The sequence below is a fragment of the Dreissena polymorpha genome, chromosome 3 (assembly GCF_020536995.1).
Source record: "Dreissena polymorpha isolate Duluth1 chromosome 3, UMN_Dpol_1.0, whole genome shotgun sequence".
Classification (NCBI taxonomy): Eukaryota; Metazoa; Mollusca; class Bivalvia; order Myida; family Dreissenidae; genus Dreissena; species Dreissena polymorpha.
Genome location: NC_068357.1, coordinates 93,282,842 through 93,301,876, shown reverse-complemented (window position 1 = coordinate 93,301,876; position 19,035 = coordinate 93,282,842). Strand labels below are relative to the sequence as shown.

At 37.6% G+C, this 19,035-nt stretch overlaps 1 protein-coding gene across 4 annotated transcripts in view; it reads right to left on the bottom strand.

Annotated features, from left to right (window-relative positions):
- The window catches only part of LOC127875318 (2-oxoadipate dehydrogenase complex component E1-like), a 39,305-nt gene that overhangs the window by 4,658 nt on the left and 15,612 nt on the right, over positions 1 to 19,035 (bottom strand). For all 4 annotated transcript variants that reach the window (XM_052420294.1, XM_052420295.1, XM_052420296.1 and 1 more), the window contains exons 10-19: positions 18,589 to 18,704; positions 17,630 to 17,705; positions 16,829 to 17,020; positions 15,254 to 15,355; positions 10,925 to 11,056; positions 9,908 to 10,028; positions 5,369 to 5,508; positions 2,566 to 2,722; positions 1,550 to 1,752; positions 595 to 843 (exon numbers count right to left, since the gene is read on the bottom strand). In XM_052420294.1, coding sequence (XP_052276254.1) covers positions 595 to 843; positions 1,550 to 1,752; positions 2,566 to 2,722; positions 5,369 to 5,508; positions 9,908 to 10,028; positions 10,925 to 11,056; positions 15,254 to 15,355; positions 16,829 to 17,020; positions 17,630 to 17,705; positions 18,589 to 18,704 — 1,488 coding nt within the window. The remainder of the gene's footprint in view (positions 1 to 594; positions 844 to 1,549; positions 1,753 to 2,565; positions 2,723 to 5,368; positions 5,509 to 9,907; positions 10,029 to 10,924; positions 11,057 to 15,253; positions 15,356 to 16,828; positions 17,021 to 17,629; positions 17,706 to 18,588; positions 18,705 to 19,035) is intronic.

The window sequence follows — 19,035 nt, the reverse complement described above, 5'->3', positions numbered from 1 at the left end:
ACTACTTATAGACCTGCTAGTATTCACTGTGATGACCTTTTTTTAAATAAAGTCCAATAACTTCAAAGTGCCTGGTATAAATGGCCAGGTTATAGCCTAAGCCTCCATGAAATCTTGGATTCTTGAAAGTTTCATCAAGGCTGTTCAACGCAGACTAAAGTTTTTGACCAAAACACTCCTGTCTGTTACCAATGCCCCATACCGCCTGCCTGCCAACTAAAGCCTATTTTTATAATCACGATTTCCACTTGTTGAAAATCTGCTTATATGAGGGAACATTTTAGAATTCTGTAAATATCAGAGGAAAAAAGCTTACTGTTGTACCGAAAAGTCATTAATTGGAAAGAACAAGAAGAAAGTCGTAATAATTAAAAAAAAATTGAACACCAAAAGGCCGTTCTTACCGACAACAAAAATACTTTAAGACAACAGCTAAAGGGTAGGTCAAAACATACCACTTTCATTTGTACCTTACTCTGGGAAAACAGGGTTTAATGCATGTGCATAAAGTATTGTCCCAGATTAACCAGTGCAATCCACACATGCTCATCAAGGACAACAGATTCCCCCTAAACTGGATGCTTAGAAACCTACCTCCAGTCTGATCAAGGCCATGTCCTGCACTTTCCTTGCCTCCCTCTCCTTCTGCAGCAGGTAGAAGTGTTTCCCGGAGCAGAAGACAACCCGCCGCACATTCTCCCCATTCACACTTGCTGATTCCCCTATCACGGGCAGGAATGTGGTGCCGGGAGCCATCTCTGCCAGACTGGAGCTGGCTGCTGGTAGTCGTAGCAACACCTTTGGAGCTACCACCACTAATGGTTTACGGTAGTTTCGAATCATCTGAGGAAGTGAGTAAAGGATATAGCAAATTTTAAAGCATAGATTAGTTTTGAAAGCATCGAGTAATAGTTAAATAAAAAGGTCAAACAGTTATGCTTGTTGGTTTTATCAAGATTTTTTTAATCTGTAGAACACGCATTTTATATGTTGTGAGACAGTATTAGAAATACAAGTTTCTATTATAAACATTAAAAAAGTAACCCCTTTGGTGGATCCAATTTTGACCCCAGGGGCATGATTTGAACAAACTAAGTAGCGAAAACTTTGCAAAAATACGCACTAAATATAAAACATCTGACTCTGACATGGGGTTTACCAGGAGAAGATATTGAAAGCTTTTTCTTATATACCGGTATATCTATATAAATCTTGTAACCCTTGTTGGTGGCCACTGTTGACTCCATAGAACTGATTTGAATAAACTTGGCAGAGGACCACCATACAATAAATTATGCCACATACCAAACCTTTTGGCCTCAGAGAAGAATTTTACTATATAACTAAAAGGATAACAAATAATCCCACCACAGGACAAAATTTGGCCCCAAAGGCATTACTTTTGAAATCAACAGCATGTTAACATTCTAAAAGTATAGTTCATTTGTCACAGCATTTTTGGAGGAAAATCAGAAAGCTGGAACCCTGACACAAGATATATTTAGTATGCCTTATTATAATTCATTCACTTGAATCATCTCTATCTAACCTGTCTGCGGAGCAGGTGGAAGTACTGGGCGGGGGTGGTCGGATTAAGAATCTGAATGTTGACATCATCCCCGTCCACGGTGGTCTCACTGCTATCGCACGCCTGCAGGAACCGCTCCACACGGCACGAGGAGTGCTCTGGCCCAGCACCATCCATACCGTGGGGAAGCAGCATCACCAGGCCTGTCTGCAGCAGCCATTTATCTGCGAATAAACATTTTGTTTGTTTTTGTGTAAAGTGTCTTCCATGATTATCCTGTGCAGTTTGTGCATTGACTACACAGGTTTATCTTGGACAACACTTTATGTACATTTAATAAGCCCTCAATGAATGCTTGAGCCCTGCACCATGCATATTGTGGGGAAGCAAAATCACCAGGTCTGCCTGTAGCAGCCATTTACCTGGGTATGTAATGAGCCTCGTTCTGGGAAAACTAGGCTTAATGCATGTGCGTAAAGTGTCGTCCCAGATTAGCCTGTGCAGTCCACACAGGTTCATCAGGGATGAGACTTTCTGCTCTTATCGTATTTTTTATTTAAAACAAGTCTCTTTTAAGCAAAATCCAGTTTAGGCAGTAAGTGTAATCCCTGATAGAGTTATGGTTCTTAGTCACTGCACTTCTTCTACATGCCATCTGTTTATATTTCAAGTTTCAAGTAAATCCCTTCAGTAGATTTAGAGTAATGCTCCGGACAAATATATTTAATTTGAAATTATATAAAAGGGGAGATAATTAAAAAACTAAGGTAGATAGAGTTATGGTTTTTGGTCCCTGCACTTCTCCTAGTTGCCATCTGTTTATAATCTAAGTTTAAAGTAAATCCATTGAATAAATTTGGAGTTATGCTCTGGACAAATTTTTGGACCGAATAAACGGAAGGACAGACGGACAGACGGACGGAGACTATTACTATATCCCCTCCGAAAAAAATATCGGCGGGGATAATAAAGAATTTCACAAAAGCACTTCTACTTCAAGACAAAAATAAATTTTAAAACATATGGGCCACCCATACTTTCCCCGCTGGTGATGTAGGTATCGATGATGGGCTGGGCGCCGTTGAAGAAGTCCCCAAACTGCGCCTCCCAGATGACCAGAGTGCGCGGGCTGTCGATGCTCATTCCGTACTCGTAACCAAGCACAGCCTCCTCAGAGAGGGCGCTATTGGCAACCTTGAATACATTAAAAAATATTGTACAAGATTAGCCAGTTCAGGATACACAGGCAATTTGCCCTATAGTGGATTTTAGCAAAGAAGAGACTTTCTTTACACAAAAATACCATAATAGCAGAAAAGCTCTTCCCTGATTAATGATTCACTTTACGCAAATGCATTAAGCCCAGTTTTCCCAGAGCCTGGCTAATATGTAACTTAGAAATTAACACTTTGGGCCATTGTTTCACACAAACTGTTTTTGCAATACGTTCTTGTACGGAGGCTGTAAGTGATTTCTCCCCAAAACAAGCGGCCCTTATCAATCTTTAGGGTGATTTGCTGAAAGAATCCTTTAAAACTTCTAACTCTGGAGTTCATGGCTCATCTTAAGAACTCTCCCGCAGGAGGATCGAACCTGTGACCCTCCGGTCCATAGGCAGACACCAAATCCATTACACAGAGGCTTCTTTTCTGGTAAATGACTTTTGGCAACTAATTCAGATTCCTTAGTCCCAAAAAAGATTTTATTTACATTTCCTTGGTAGTCACATCCTAGGGAATACATGATTCGATTGTCGACCTTTATAAATAGCAAAAGCTTCAAACAGCAAAAAGACTGATAATTATATGCAATTTATTAAGTTGTAGACTTGAGTAGTAAAGTTGCCTATACAGTCTAATAATTATATATATGCAATTAAATCTGCAGTAAATAAGCTACCGTAGTAACTCTAAGTGTCCGGACACTTAAAAATAATTTACAAAATTGTTTCCAAAAATTGAGATGCCAAAAATAATAAATAATTACAGTTGTCTGAAAATGTAGTCACAAAAAATAAGGAGTCCGAAAATTATATTTAAATTGAAATAAATGCAATAAATCAATGTACAATAATTTTCTTGTAAGTAAGTCTTCTTTTTCTGCTTAAAAAAAATTACAACTTAAAAGCTTTGCTAACACTTTCTTCAAATGATATAGAACAAAATAAGTTAAAAAAAACAAACATTCTGCTTCCTTAATAGGATGACACTGTTTCAAATGTTGTAGGGTGAATCCATTATTTCTACCGGCATACATGGTTATTGACCCAACTATGCAAATGTTATGGTCCATTGCCTTCACGCATGCACATGCCAGGTTTTATGACCTCAATCCGGTTGTAAAAATCAATGAGTCATGAGATAAGCAAAAACGGGGCTGAAGTCTGTAGAATAGCTTGGTAAACTATACTGACCAAAAATTAAGAGACACTAACTATGGACATGTGCATAAATTGTAGTCCCAGATGAGCCTGTGAAGTCCACACAGGCTAATCAGGAATAAAACTTTTCGCTTTTATGGAATTTCTCAATTTAAAGGAAGTCTCTTAAAAACGAAAAAATCCAGTCTAGACAGAAAGTGTCATCCATTATTAGCCTGTGCCGACTACACAGGCTAATTGAGGAAAACACAATGCAAATGCATTAAGCCCCATTTTCCCAGAGTGTGCCTCAATTTATCTTATACAGTACCCGTCTTTTACCACCATTCTTATTAATATGAGCATTCGAAGCTAACAAATAACAATCAAAAACATCCAAAATACTAAAAACATCAGCAGCCAATTGTATAAACGGTGGTTTAAATTAACTGTGGTAATTTGATTACCGCAATTATTTACATGGTTAGGTTACCACTGTTTATTTTCCTTTGTATAAAGGATGGTTACTGCGCGGTTACCTAACCATTCGAATTTGTAAAATTACCGCAGTAAAATTACCAACAATGCAATACTAAATATGACGTCATTTTCGCGCAATTTGTCAAATTGACAGACGACGTTTGACAAAATGGAAACTGTCAAGAGAGCGAAAGCTTTCAGCGACCGTGAAATCAAAGTAATTACGGACTTCATGAAAGAAAACATACACAAACTTCGAGCGAACCATGGCTCGGGCGGTCCGGGTGAAAGAAGACGGATGTGGGTTCCGTCTATACAACCAATGACAGAAGGGAATCCCCGAACCCAGAAGAAGTCATTAGTCACTCGGCGTTGGTCTTCGTCGCTGGTCGGAAATTTAATGAAACGGTCCTTCAGTCCGAAAATAGCGTCAACGACAGCGGTAATAACCCGAGAAACAGTAGCTATGTCAACGCCGAAGGTGTCGCCGATAACCTGAAGAAAATTCCCAGTAGCCAAGAATCGAAGAGTTATAAGTAACTGCTGAAATGTTGACAGAGACCTGTTTCGTTGCGTCTGTCGTCGTAAAATAGGGTCCAAGAGGTCGACAAGTCTGTCTAGGGTCTGGGCGGAAAACCTATACCTTCGGCGCAGTTCGTCGTCATCAAGTCCATTCGTTTTTAAGTAAATTCGTCGAAATCGTTGCTGTTGTCTGTGTCTAAAATAGAGAACGTCCGCCATGTTGGTCAGTAGTCCGTGTGGAAACCAGCATCTAACCCAGCTCGTAGAGGTGGTTTAAAAAATAACCGCGGTAATAGGGCGGTTAACGTCAACGTCGTTTTTTATACAAACCGCCGAGACGCGGTAACCATAGCGGTAACCGCGATTTTGCGGTTACCTTGTTGTTAAATTGTTTATACAATTGGCTGCAGGTGGCTGATAAAATATTGTACAATGTGTAAAGATGAAAGTTTAAGCAACAAAACCAGAATCATGCATACCTCTAGGAACCCAGCCTGGTTCTCTGTCATGTGATTCAGGGGAACGTATATCTCGTCTGTTACCTGGTCCACCAGCATGGCGTGACGATGACTGAAAGTTCCACGACCAACGTCCTGCCCGCTGATACGCACATTAAAACCTAGTTGGCAGCAAAAGAACATTAACCTGGCTTAATTCAAGTGCATAAAGTGGTGTCCCAGATTAGCCTGTGCAGTCCACACAGGCTTATCAGCGACAACGGTTTCCATATAAACTGGATTTTCAGTTACAAAGAATAATTCCATAAAAGCAGGAAATGTTGTTCCTGATTAGCCTGCGCAAACTGCACAGGCTAATCTAGGACGACACTTTTCACACATGCATTTTACCCTGAATGCAGATTATATGTTGAATCCTAAAATATAACAAGAGGGCCTGAAAGGCCCAAAGTCGCTAACCTGAGATAACAACATTATATTATTGGGACAAATCTACTAACCAAGTTTCATGAAGATCGGAAAATAAATGTGGCCTCTAGAGTGTTAACAAGGTTTTACTAAAGCCATATTAGAAAAAATTCTCCGCCCCTTGGAAGCCATTTTTTCAAGCAAACATAATTATTTTCTAACTCATCCAAGATATCATTGAGACCAATCTTCTGACCAATTCCATGAAGATTGGAAATAAATGTGGCCTCTAGAGTGTTAACAGTTTAACTATAGCCATATAAGGAAAAATGCCCACCCCAGGTGGCCATGTTTTTAAAGCAACCAAAACCATTTTCGAACTCATCCAAGATATCATTGGGACAAATCTTCTGACCAAGATTCATGATGATCGGAAAATAAATGTGACCTCTAGATTGTTAACAAGGTTTTACTATAGCCATATAAAGAAAATAGCCCCGCCTTCGTGGTGGCCATGTTTTTCAACCAACCGGCATCATTTTTGAACACGTCCAAGATATTATTCGGATGAATCTTCTGACCAAGTTTCATGAAGATCGAACTATAAATGTGGCCTATAGAGTGTTAACAAGATTTTACTATAGCCTTATATGGCCATATAAGGAAAAATGCCCTGCCCCTTGGCGGCCATGTTTTTCAAGCAAACGTAACCATTTTCGAACTCATCCAAGATATCATTAAGAAAAATCTTCTGACCATATTTCATCAAGATTGGACATTGATAAATGTGGCATCTAGAGTGTTTACAAGGTTTTACTATAGCCATATAAGGAAAAATGCCCCGCCCCCTGGCCCCCATGTTTTTCAACCAACCGGCATCATTTTCGAGCTTGTTCAAGATATTATTGGGATGAATCTACCAAGTTTCATGAAGATTAGACAATAAGTGTGGCTTCTAGAGTGTTAACAAGATTTTACAATAGCCTTATATAGCCATATAAGGAAAAATGCCCCACCCCTTGGCAGCCATGTTTTTCAAGCAAAGGTTACCGTTTTTGAACACATCCAAGATATCATCGACACAAATCTTTTGAGCAAGTTTCATGAAGCTCGGAAAATAAATGTGGCCTCTAGAGTGTTAACAAGGTTTTACTATAGCCATATAAGGAAAAATGCCCGAGCCCTGTCGGCCATGTTTTTCAACCAACCGGCATCATTTTCAAAGTCGTCCAAGATATTATTGAGATGAATCTTCTGACCAAGTTTCATGAAGATCAGAACATAAATGTGGCCTCTAGAGTGTTAACAAGACTTTACTTTAGCCATATATAGCCATATAAGGAAAAATGCCCCGCCCCTTGACAGCGACCAATCTTCTGACCAAATTTCATGAAGATTGGACAATTAATGTGACCCCTAGAGGGTTAACAAGGCAAATGTTGACGCCGCACAATGCACGGCGCACAACCCACAACGGACGACATACAAAAGGCGATCACAAAAGCACGTTGTGCTCAGGTGAGCTAAAAAGAGTTTGGGATGAATGTGCATGAGTAAACTGAATGTAGATCTGCTATCTACATTCCAGCTATTAATGTAAGGTCAACTGGTGTTAAACACTGAAATAAATCAGTACTTATTGGGTGGAATTTAAACAATTAAAAAACCATGGTAGCTCCGCCCTTTAGTAATTTCTTGATTTTAAAAAAATGTCACTTAATTAGTAACTTCTTATCATATACCATGAAGCTAAAACACAAGTCCCTGCATATTCAAAGAATATTTTGGTAACTTCTGATGAAATTTCAAAGAAATAGGCAAACAACGGACTGATATCCGGATTTATGATATTCAAAATTAATCAATGCTTAAAATAAAGAAATAAATAACCATCTTTTCTTTCTGAGAAGGATCTTGTACAATATAAACCCCTATTGAAAATCAGACAAAACGCCACACTAAGAATTACTTCATAACTTTAAATAGAACTTCAAATCAGTTGCTTAAAACTGTACAATATTCACAGTAAAATGAACACAGTGTCTTTTTATCTGCATTCAAGGTATCAAGGAAACACATATAGCCTGAGCCTATCAGCCCCATTACATGCGATTTATTACATTTCATTGACTGCCTGCTGGTAAGCTGACCACTGCATCAAATTAACATGTAATTGATACAAGATAGTGGGAGAGTAGTTTCTACTCTCTCTCTGGGGCCTGTCTTAGATTTGTGCACTTACAGAGAGTTTAAAGCATTTATTTCATTTCTTAAGAATTATCACACAATGAAAATATACCTGATCTATCATTAGTGAATTTAGAAGTTATTAACTATCATCAATGAATTTAAAAGTTATTAAAAATTGTAATTTAAAGAATTATTATTGTAAGAATAAAAACAAAATAAACAATTACTCCCCCCCCAGCCATGTTTTTCCACCCATCATGACCATTTTCGAACTCGTCCGAGATATTTATAAAATCGATGTTTCAAAAAAAAAATTATGATGATTAGGCAAAAAAAGTTACTTCTAGAGTGTTCACAAGCTTTTTTTACTAAATAAATATAAGGAAAATAACCCCCCCCCCCCCTGGCGGCCAAGTTTTTTTACCAGTCCAAACCATTTTCGAACTCAACCATCATATCCAAGAAGTTCACAATCTGTCAAAAAAACTGATATAAATATTAGTTTCTGTTAGTCTAAAAGTTGCTTCAAAAATTTAGTTTATAAAATAAGTCTAACTTGATCTAAAGAACACAATTTATGGAGAGTGGAAAACTCCAGTTACTCAAATGTAAAAAATAAGAAGAATTTACAAAAGTTATTTCAATCAAAAGAGTCTTTATAATTTAGAAAATGCCAAATAACAAGGTTGCCATGGAAACAGTTTCATAGCACAGTAGTCTGCTAAATACACCAAAACACAGAAGGTTAACTTGGCTTATCAGTAAAGATCAAAGATAAGGCTCTACAGTGCATTAGTACATGTACATGTGGCCTCTAGAGTGTTAACAAGGTTTTACTATAGCCATATAAGGAAAAATGCCCCGCCCCTTGGCAGCCATGTTTTTCAAGCAAACTGAACCATTTTCGTACTCATCCAAGATATCATTGAGACCAATCTTCTGACCAAATTTCATGAAGATTGTACAATAAATGTGGCCTCTAGAGAGTGAACAAGGCAAATGTTGACGTCGCACAATGGACGACGGACAACAGACGACGGACAAAAGGCCATCACAAAAGCGCACCTTGAGCACGTTGTGCTCAGGTGAGCTAAAAAAGCATAAGATCTTTCACAAAATTTAAATAATACATACCTAAGAAATAAGACAGAAAGATTGATACTCTTCCAAGGTGATTTCAGTATAATTTCAAGATCTTAACAAGAGGGCCATGATGGCCCTGAATCGCTCACCTGACTAACCTTGCTACATCAACTTAAATTCTACCAGACTCATATACAATCCCAAGCCAGATTTCATTAATAAATACATTCTGACAAAATTTCATTAAGACATGATGAAAACTGTGACCTCTTTCATCTACACAAGGTTTTACTAGAATTGGCCTGATGACCTAATTTTTGACACAAGATGACCCATATATGATCCAAAATCAGATATTATTAAGAGAAACATTCTGACCAAATTTCATAAACGTCTGATGAATACTGTGACATCTATTGTCTACACAAGGTTTTTCTATTATTTGACCTAGTGACCTAGATTTTAACTCCAGATGACCTAAATACAATCCCAACCCAGATTTCATCAAGATAAACATTCTGACCAAATTTTATAAAGATTGGATGAAAACTGTGACCACTATTGTCTACACAAGGTTTTTCTATTATTTGACCTAGTGACCTAGTTTTTGACCCCAGATGACCCAAATACAATCCCAACCCAGAATTCATCAAGATAAACATTCTGACCAAATTTTATAAAGATTGGATGAAAACTGTGACCTCTACTGTCTACTCTAACAAATTGTTGACAGACGCACACACGCACACACGCACACACACAAGCACAACGGACGCCGGACATCACACGGTCACATAAGCTCACCATGTCACTTCGTGACAGGTGAGCTAAAAATAGTCTTTCTGAAATGTCCTTGAAACTAACTAATTTCCTTCCAACCTTCATGCATGAGAGATCCAAATGCCAGAGCCTCTGCGGCTGCCCAGTCTAAACCGGAGCCTTCTGTCATCCTCTGCACACGTTTATCACAGTGGTTCTTGCCAATGGTGGGGTGAACATTCTGTAAAGTAAAGCAAAAGAATGAGGAACGTTACAACTTTAAAAGCTGGCATTCACTTAGGTTTTGAAGGTTTACTTTTCAATGACATTCCAGTATGCCTTACTCTTCAAATTTTATTAATGTTACACAAACTGGGTCCAAATTAAAGCCTTAGAATAAACAAGATATGTGTTATTCAGAAACACTATGTCCCCTTTTGCGCTGCTTTGAAGCTATATATTTGACCTTGAAGGATGACCTTGACCTTGACCTTTCACCATGCAAAATGTGCAGCTTCATGAGATACACATGCATGCCAAATATCAAGTTGCTATCTTTAATATTGCAAAAGTTATTGCAAAATGTTAAAGTTTGACCAAACAAACCAACAAACCAACCAACAGACAGGGCAAAAACAATATGTCCCCCACTATAGTAGTGAGGGACATAAAAACTATAATGCAACTGTATTGTTCAAAGAATTCTTGGATATTTTCTCTTGATTTGTATTTCTCCAGGTAAATTACAATATTTATTTTTTAGAACAGTGAATTTTGGCATTTGCACAATTGAATATAATTTTTTTGGCAAATAAACAGGGTTTTTTATTGAGTGCAAAATTACTCTTAAGGAAAGCATATCAAAGTTGTGAGTTATCCCCCCCCCCTCCACCTCCCTCAATGGTACATTCGTAATATGTAATAAATCTGTGTTAAGTATTGTCCCGGATTGGCATGTGAAGTCTGCACAGGCTAAACAGGGACGATACTTTCCAATATCATGGTATCATTCTTTTAGTGGAAGTTTCTTCTAACTGAAAATCAAGAAGAGACTGAAAGTGTTGCATTAAGCCCAGTTCTTCCAGAATGAGACTCGATCTAAGAATGGTTCGGTAAATACAGGCTCGGACTACTCACAAAATCTTTGGGTAGAGAGACAGACTTTGCGCCCACGTATTTCAGGGTGTCTATGGCCACGCCCGTGTCCCAGCGGGTGATTGCCCCAGGGGCCTGCCGGTACCCAGCCCACTGGTTCTTGAACACATACGGCTACAAGAGAGAACATTATGATCAGCCTTAAAAACTGGGCTTAGTGCATGTGTGTAAAGTGTTGTCCCATACTTGCCTGTGCAGTCCACACAGGCTTATCAGCGTCAACACTTTCTGCTTTCATGGAATTTTTTGTTTTGCTTAAAAAGAAATTTCTTCTAAACAAAATGTCAAGGTAAAGTGTAAAGTGTCGTCCCTGATTAGCCTGTGCATACTTCACAGGCTTATCTGTGACAACACTTTCCGCACATGCATTAAGCCTAGGGGACATTACTCTTCAAACACATTCAGCCTAGAATTTAACATAAAATATCATTACAAAATAACTTAAATAAGTTAAATAAGTCATTTTTTATGTTTAGTAAGATGATTCACTTTCAATATAAACTTATCCATTTATATTGATGAAATGTAAGATTTATTGCAGTACATAGAGTTTAATAACTATAAATATGTTTATTCTATAAAAAAAACAAAGAGTTTAATAACTATTAATATGTTTATTCTATAAAAAACAAGAGGGCCTGAAAGGAAGAATACATTAAAGCAGCACTTTATAACATAACTACACTGCAACGCCGATATATCGCGGACCGTTAAATCGCGCTGTCCAATATATCGCGCTTTGGCTATGGCTCCCAAAAATCCAACGAGCATGATCACTAAATGACATATTTAAATCTGAGAATTCGCTAACTTAAGAAAAAAACCGGTTCTAGCTAGTATCAACACCCCATATTTCGCGGCTTACTATGGCACGCAGTGAAGCATGAAAAACAGTCGATTAGTGACAATGTTGTTAACACAAGGCTGGGGTTGTTTTTAACACTTAGGAAATATCCAATTAGTGTCATTGCAAAGGTAATAATGGCAGTTTACTGATATATAAATCGTTAAAATTCGGTACTGGTCATGAATTTCTTTGTCCTGATAAAAAGCGCGCGAAAATTGGCGTGGGTGTATTTATTTGTAAATAAAAATTTCGTAGCCAGTACAACATTGCGATAATTTAATTTCCGTTAAAAGTTTCGTTGTAAATTTCACACGGTATCGTTACCGTTACGCTAAGGGTAAATTCAAATCTATGCACAATGTATTTTATACGTTTTTTACGGCAAGAATTTTTCATTTTAGCTGATTCGCGAGGGATCGTACATGAAAATAAAAAACATAATTTACATTTTGGTTTTTATGATAAATACACAGATACTTATGTAGTAATGAAAACGTTTATTGTATAATTGGTTTGCAATTATAACAAAACAAATATGTAGCAGCGCTGTATATAAAATATAAACATTGGGGAAATTTGACAAGTTAACCGCAATACAATTGAGTTAGACATTTCTCGAGTTATATCGTGCGCCAAATATATCGCGCTCGCGATTTTTGGACCCCACCAACCGCGATATATCGGCGTTGCAGTGCAGAGTGTTGACAAGGTTTTACTATAGTCATATAAGAAAAAATGCCCCTCCCCCTGGCGGCCATGTTTTTCAACCAACCGGCATCATTTTCAAACTCGTCCAAGATATTAATGGGATGAATCTTCTGACCAAGTTTCATAAAGATCGGACAATAAATGTGGCCTCTAGTGTGTTAACAAGATTTTACTATAACCATATATAGCCATATAAGGAAAAATGCCCCACCCCTTGGCAGCCATGTTTTTCAAGCAAAGGTTACCATTTTTGAACTCATTCAAGATATCATTGGGACAAATCTTCTGAGCAAGTTTCATGATGATCGGAAAATAAATGTGACCACTAGAGTGTTAACAAGGTTTTACTAAAGCCATATAAGGAAAAATGCCCCGCCCCCTGGCGGCCATGTTTTTCAACCAACCAGCATCATTTTTTAACTCGTCCATAGTATTATTGGGATGAATCTTCTGACCAAGTTTCATGAAGATCGGACAATAAATGTAGCCTCTTGAGTGTTAACAAGATTTTACTATAGCCATATATAGCCATATAAGGAAAAATGCCCCGTCCCTTGGCAGCCATGTTTTTCAAGTAAACGTAACCATTTTCGAACTCATCCAAGATATCATTGAGACCAATCTGCTGACCACATTTCATGAAGATTGGACAAAAAATGTGGCCTCTAGAGTGTTCACAAGGTTTTACTATAGCCATATATAGCCATATAAGGAAAAATGCCCCGCCCCTTGGCAGCCACGTTTTTCAAGCAAACGTAACCATTTTCGAACTAATCCAGATATCATTGAGACCAATCATCTGACCAAATTTAATGAAGATTGGACAATAATGTGGCCTCTAAAGTGTTAACTAGGTTTAACTATAGCCATATAAGGAAAGCTGCCTCGCCCCCTGGCGGCCATGTTTTTTCACCGATCTGGACCATTTTCGAACTCGTCCGAGATATCAATGAAACCAATGTTTTACCAAGTTTCATGATGATTGGGCAAAAATTGTGACTTCTAGAGTGTTCACAAGGTTTCTCTTTAGCCATATAAGGAATACTGCCCCCCCCCCCCCTGGCGGCCATGTTTTTCAACGGACCGGAACCATATTTGAACTCAACCAACATATCATTTAGACAAACATTTTGACAAAGTTAGATGAAGATTGGTCATCAAATGTGACTTCTACAGTGTTCAAAAGGTTTATCTTTTTTTTTTTACCTAGTGACCTAGTTTTTGACCCAGCATGACCCAGTTTAGAACTCAGTCGAGGTATCAATGGGACAAATGTTCTGACCAAATTTCATGAAGATCAGACAATAAATGTGGCCTCTAGAGTGTTCACAAGGCAAAATGTTGACGGCGCACGACGGACGACGCACGACGGACAAAAGGCGATCACAAAAGCTCACCATGAGCAAGTTGTGCTCAGGTGAGCTAACAAGGGACAAAATTGTCACAAAACCAGGTTTTCCAAAAAATATATTTATAACTAGAGCTTTGTATACCCCCACATGCTCCATTGACACAGAATATTTTGCATGCTGTCTTTACAAAACAAGAGATGCTAATTTATGGCGATTCTTAAGAATTATTATGCCATTATTATTTATGGCCATTTTGACCTTTGAACTCTTGAATTCTTTCACATGACATGCCATCCAATGACTGTGAACAACATTAATGTACAGAGTCATTTTAAAATCTCACAATGAATGACATAGTTATTGCCCAGACAAGCTCATTTATGGCCATTTTTTACTTTGAACTCAAAGTGTGACCTTGACCTTGGAGATATTGACGTAATTCTTTCGTATAACACACCGTCCAATGATTGTGAACAAATGTGCCAGATGATTTTAAAATCTCACAATGAACGACATAGTTATGACCCGGACAAGCTCATTTATGGCCATTTTTGACCTCTGAAATTAAAGTGTGACCTTGACCTTGGAGATATTGACGTAATTCTTTCGAACGACACACCGTCCAATGATGATGAACAAATGTGCCAAATCATTTTAAAATCACACAATGAATGACAAAGTTATGGCCGGACAAGCTCATTTATGGCCATTTTTTACCTTTGAACTTGGAAATATCGACGTAATTCTTTCGTGCGAAACATCGTCCAATGATGGTTAACAAATGTGCCTTATGATTTTAATATCTCACAATGAACGACATAGTTATGACCTGGACAAGCTTGTTCCGCCCGCCCGCCAGCCAGCCTGATCGCCCGCCAACCTGCCCGCCCGCCGACATTCGCCAATCTAATAACCAGTTTTTTCCTTCGGAAAACCTGGTTAAAAACACACACTTTTCTTAAAGAGCTAAGTTATACGGAATGTCATAATGTCCCGAAATACAATTCAAACACATACATTCGCAAGGACTAGATAGACAAAATACATGCAGAAAGTTTCAGCACTCATACTGTCTCCACACTTCATCACAGCTGGATACCAACAATAAACTTGAGCCACTCTCTGGGAGAACGTGGCTTAATGTATTAACATAAAGTGTCAGCCCAGATTTGCATGTGCAGTCCACACAGGCTAATCTGGGACAACACTTTCTGCAGAGACTGGATTATCCAACAAAAAATATCATAAAAGCAGACAGTTTTGTCACCGAGTAGCCCATGCAGACTGCGCTGACTAATCTGGGACGTCACTTTACCAACACGCATTTAACCCAATTTTCCTGGAGCAAGGCTCACTTGTTTTACACCAGATTCAATATGGTTTTTGCAAAAACAAGTAAGGCACCTCGACTAGCTGGCTGTTCATCGCTGCGAAGTTGTCGTGAAGAAATTTACTCCAGTTCTGTTGTACAGCAGAGATATCAGCGTCCGTACAGACACCAGTACCCTGAAAGTAATCATCTGTGTTGTGGAATACTGTGGAATTGTTTAGTGTCATTCACATTACATTTCATGGATTGATAAAATCGGGCATTTTTGTTGGATCTTAAAATCATGGATTATTTTATAGTGTCTGATATAAGACTGCAAAAGTAAGTGTTTGTTGAACATTTGATTTCATGGTTGAGCAGAACCGCAAAAGTTAGAGTTCAATTAATAATAGTTGATTACCAGTAAACATTATACAGTAGATCACCATTTTTTACATAATGTGCAGCTGAGTGCCTTGTTATTTCATAGCATTGTAAAGGGTTCTTATTTTCCCTCCTTACTGAAATAAGAATTAAGTAATTGATGGAGGGAAATAATAAAACAGTAAAAACTAAAGTATGGCAAGTTGGGATCATTAAGATGTTATGCAATAAAAAATAAAGAGGCTATTTATTGGACAAATTTGTAACAATAATGTCCATCTAAGTTGAAAAGAGACCATTACTTTTGTAACACAGCTTGATAATTCCTATTAAAAAGAAAAATGCAGCAGCTTTGAATGCTGTTTGTTAAAAAGTGTTTGAGAACTAAGAAATTCTTCAGTCAAGTTTGTGTCTAAGGCAGACAAATGAAGGAAGCGTATAACTATAAATACCAATGTTTTTGAAGCTTGGATAAGAACTGTTGGACTTAGAGTGCAAAAGTTGACAGACACAGGCAAAGGAACTGACATCTTTGATGAAGTGCCAAAAAACACTTAAAACTATGGCTTGTAACAGTAATGACAAATAAATACAGACAAAAAAACACAAACAAAACAATTTTGCATGTTGAATGTATGTATCACGTTGTCATAATTTGAATGTTGAATTTTGAAACTTGTAATATTATTCTGTCTATGTACAAACAGATATCCTTGGTGATTTCAGTATTAAATCCCCCCCCCCTTACACACACACAACCACCCTCTAATAGTTTTGGTGATGACTTGATGAGAATATATGAGTCGTGTTCTGAGAAAACTGGGTCCGCACAGGGACGACACTATCTGGCTTAACTAGATTTTTGCTGAGAAGAGACTTTCTTTAAACAGAAAATATAGTAAAAGCGGAAAGTGTCGTCCCTTATTAGCCTGTGCAGACTGCACATGCATTATGCCCAGTTTTCTCAGACTCATATTGAGCTAGAGGGCAGATGCACACAAAAAATACCCCACACGCTTAAAAAGAGAGCATATGAGCATTGTTCCGGGAAAACTGGGCTTAATGCATTTGCATCAAGTGTCGTAACAGATCAGATTAGCATAAGTAAATCAAGGACCACACTTTCCTCCTATACTGATTTTTTGTTTAGAAGAGACTCCTTAAACAAAAAATTCCTTAAAAACGGAAAGTGAAGTCCCTGATTAGCCTGTGCACATGCATTAAGCCCAGTTTTTCCAAAGCAAGGCTCCAATAAACAGTCCAAACTAAACAAAACTGGAATAAACCTTCAGCTGTTCTGCATACGAGTCTGGGATACTTTTCCTGTTCCGAATGGCATTGTACATGATGGGTTGTGTGAAAGACGGATCGTCCAACTCATTGTGACCATATTTGCGGTAGCATATGAAGTCTATGATCACATCTTTACGGAACTTCTGACGATACTGCATCGCAATAGATGTCGCTTTCACAACGTCCTGGTAAGAAATAAGTATGCAGGGCTGAATGAAAATTACAAATAGGGAAACAAGTCTTTCTGACAAAATGGGATATAAATTACATGATTTTATGCATATACATTCCACGACTGTATATTTTCTATTCTTTTGAAAAAGTCATAAGCAAAACTGTAATGATACATTTTCTCAAATAGGGACAAGCATGTATTTTAGTTATTGCAACTACAATTTAAACGACTCTAATATACACAATTTCTGGCCACAGTAAAATCAGCAATATTTCGATTGTTATGTGTTGGCACTTGAGCTGCTCTCTGGGGAAACTGTGTGTTAAGAATTGTCCCAGATTAGAATGTGCAGTCAAGGATTACACTTTCTGCGTTTATTGAATGTTTTGTTTAAGGTAGGTCTCCTTTAAACAAAAAACTGTTCAAGACAGAAAATTTTGTCGCTAATTAGTGCACTGTATAGGATAATCTGGGACAATACTTAACAACATACATAAAGTCCAGTTTTCCCAGGGATTAACTATTTTGTGTTGTATTGGGACTTAGTTTTTGTTTCAAAATACTTTCAACAACCATTAAGAAGCAACGTCATTGTTATGTGGCACTTTACGACACTTGCCTCAGGAAAGTCTGCGTTCACATGAAGCACTGGGTAGCCATTTATCTTTGCAAGATCACTACTGTAGGTGGATGACCTGAAATGAAACAAAGCAACGTAAATCTTTATTAACCTTGTCCTGGGAAAACTGGGCTTAATGCAAGAGCATAAAATGTTGTCCTAGATTAGCCTGTGCTGTCCCCACATGCTAATTAGGGACAACACTTTCTGCCTTAAGCAGATTTTCGTTCAGTATAGACTTCCTTTAAACCAAAAATATCATATTTGCAGAAAGTATTGTCCCTGATTGGCCTGTGCGGACTGCACAGGCTAATCTGGGATGACACTATACGCACATGCATTAAGCCCCATTTCCCCTGAGTAAGGCTCATATTATAATATATTCTCTTGCAAAGATTAACATGGTTGTTTGTTGAAATCTGTAATTTGTGAAAAAAAATGGCATTTGGTGAGTGAACATTTCAAACCAGCATTTGCTGTATTGAGGAAATTCAAAGCTGTTTGCACTTAACAAGAATTAAAAAAAAAAAATACCCTGAGCAACAATCTTTTACAAAGGCATGACAAGCATCAGTGTTCTCTTGACTCTCATACAGCAGTGAAGGAAAATTTCTCGAACAAGAAATTTAGGGATTCCCCAGATCTGTCAATATTTGGGCTATTTTTGACATTTTAGATCCTGATCTTGAAAACAACAGTGTTTTTCAACAGGGTTGCTAAAATTTGCCATTGCTAAAGAAAATTCAAGGTACATAAAATAAAAGTGCATGACTGTGTACAAAAAGCATTAATCTAAATTTCTATTGGTCTGATTTTTTTTAAAGGTTTCATTTGTTTTTTTATAGAGATATAAAAAAAAAAATTATAAAACAAAAATAATTGCTAGTTTCCCAAATTAGGAACAAACCTTCCAGTTTTTGAGCTCAAGAGACAAACTTGATTATGCTAGAGAATCTCACCTGCCCCTACTGGCCTCAGTCGTGAAGCCGATCTGATTATTCACAATGAAATGTACACTACCACCAGTGTTGTAGTGTGGACACTCGGCTATTGAAAACGTTTCTGCAACTATTCCCTAAAAATATATTAGTCAATTGCTGGATTAAGTTTAACAACTTGAACAAGGTAATACAAAGCTGGACATAACAAATTAATCTAGCAAAACGATGGCCAGAGCCGAATTTGTTATACATTGTAATATTGAAATATGTATTTGGTTGAGGTGTCAACAACAATATTTTCTTTAACACACTAATTGTGTTTTTTATGCCATGAATTCATTAGTTTTCACTGTATCTTTCTCAATTTTGTTGAAAAGAATATTTTTCAAGATGGTTTGAATAAACACACATTTTACTGAACATTTGTAAGACACACCAAACTGGTTTCCAGAATGGTTAAAACAA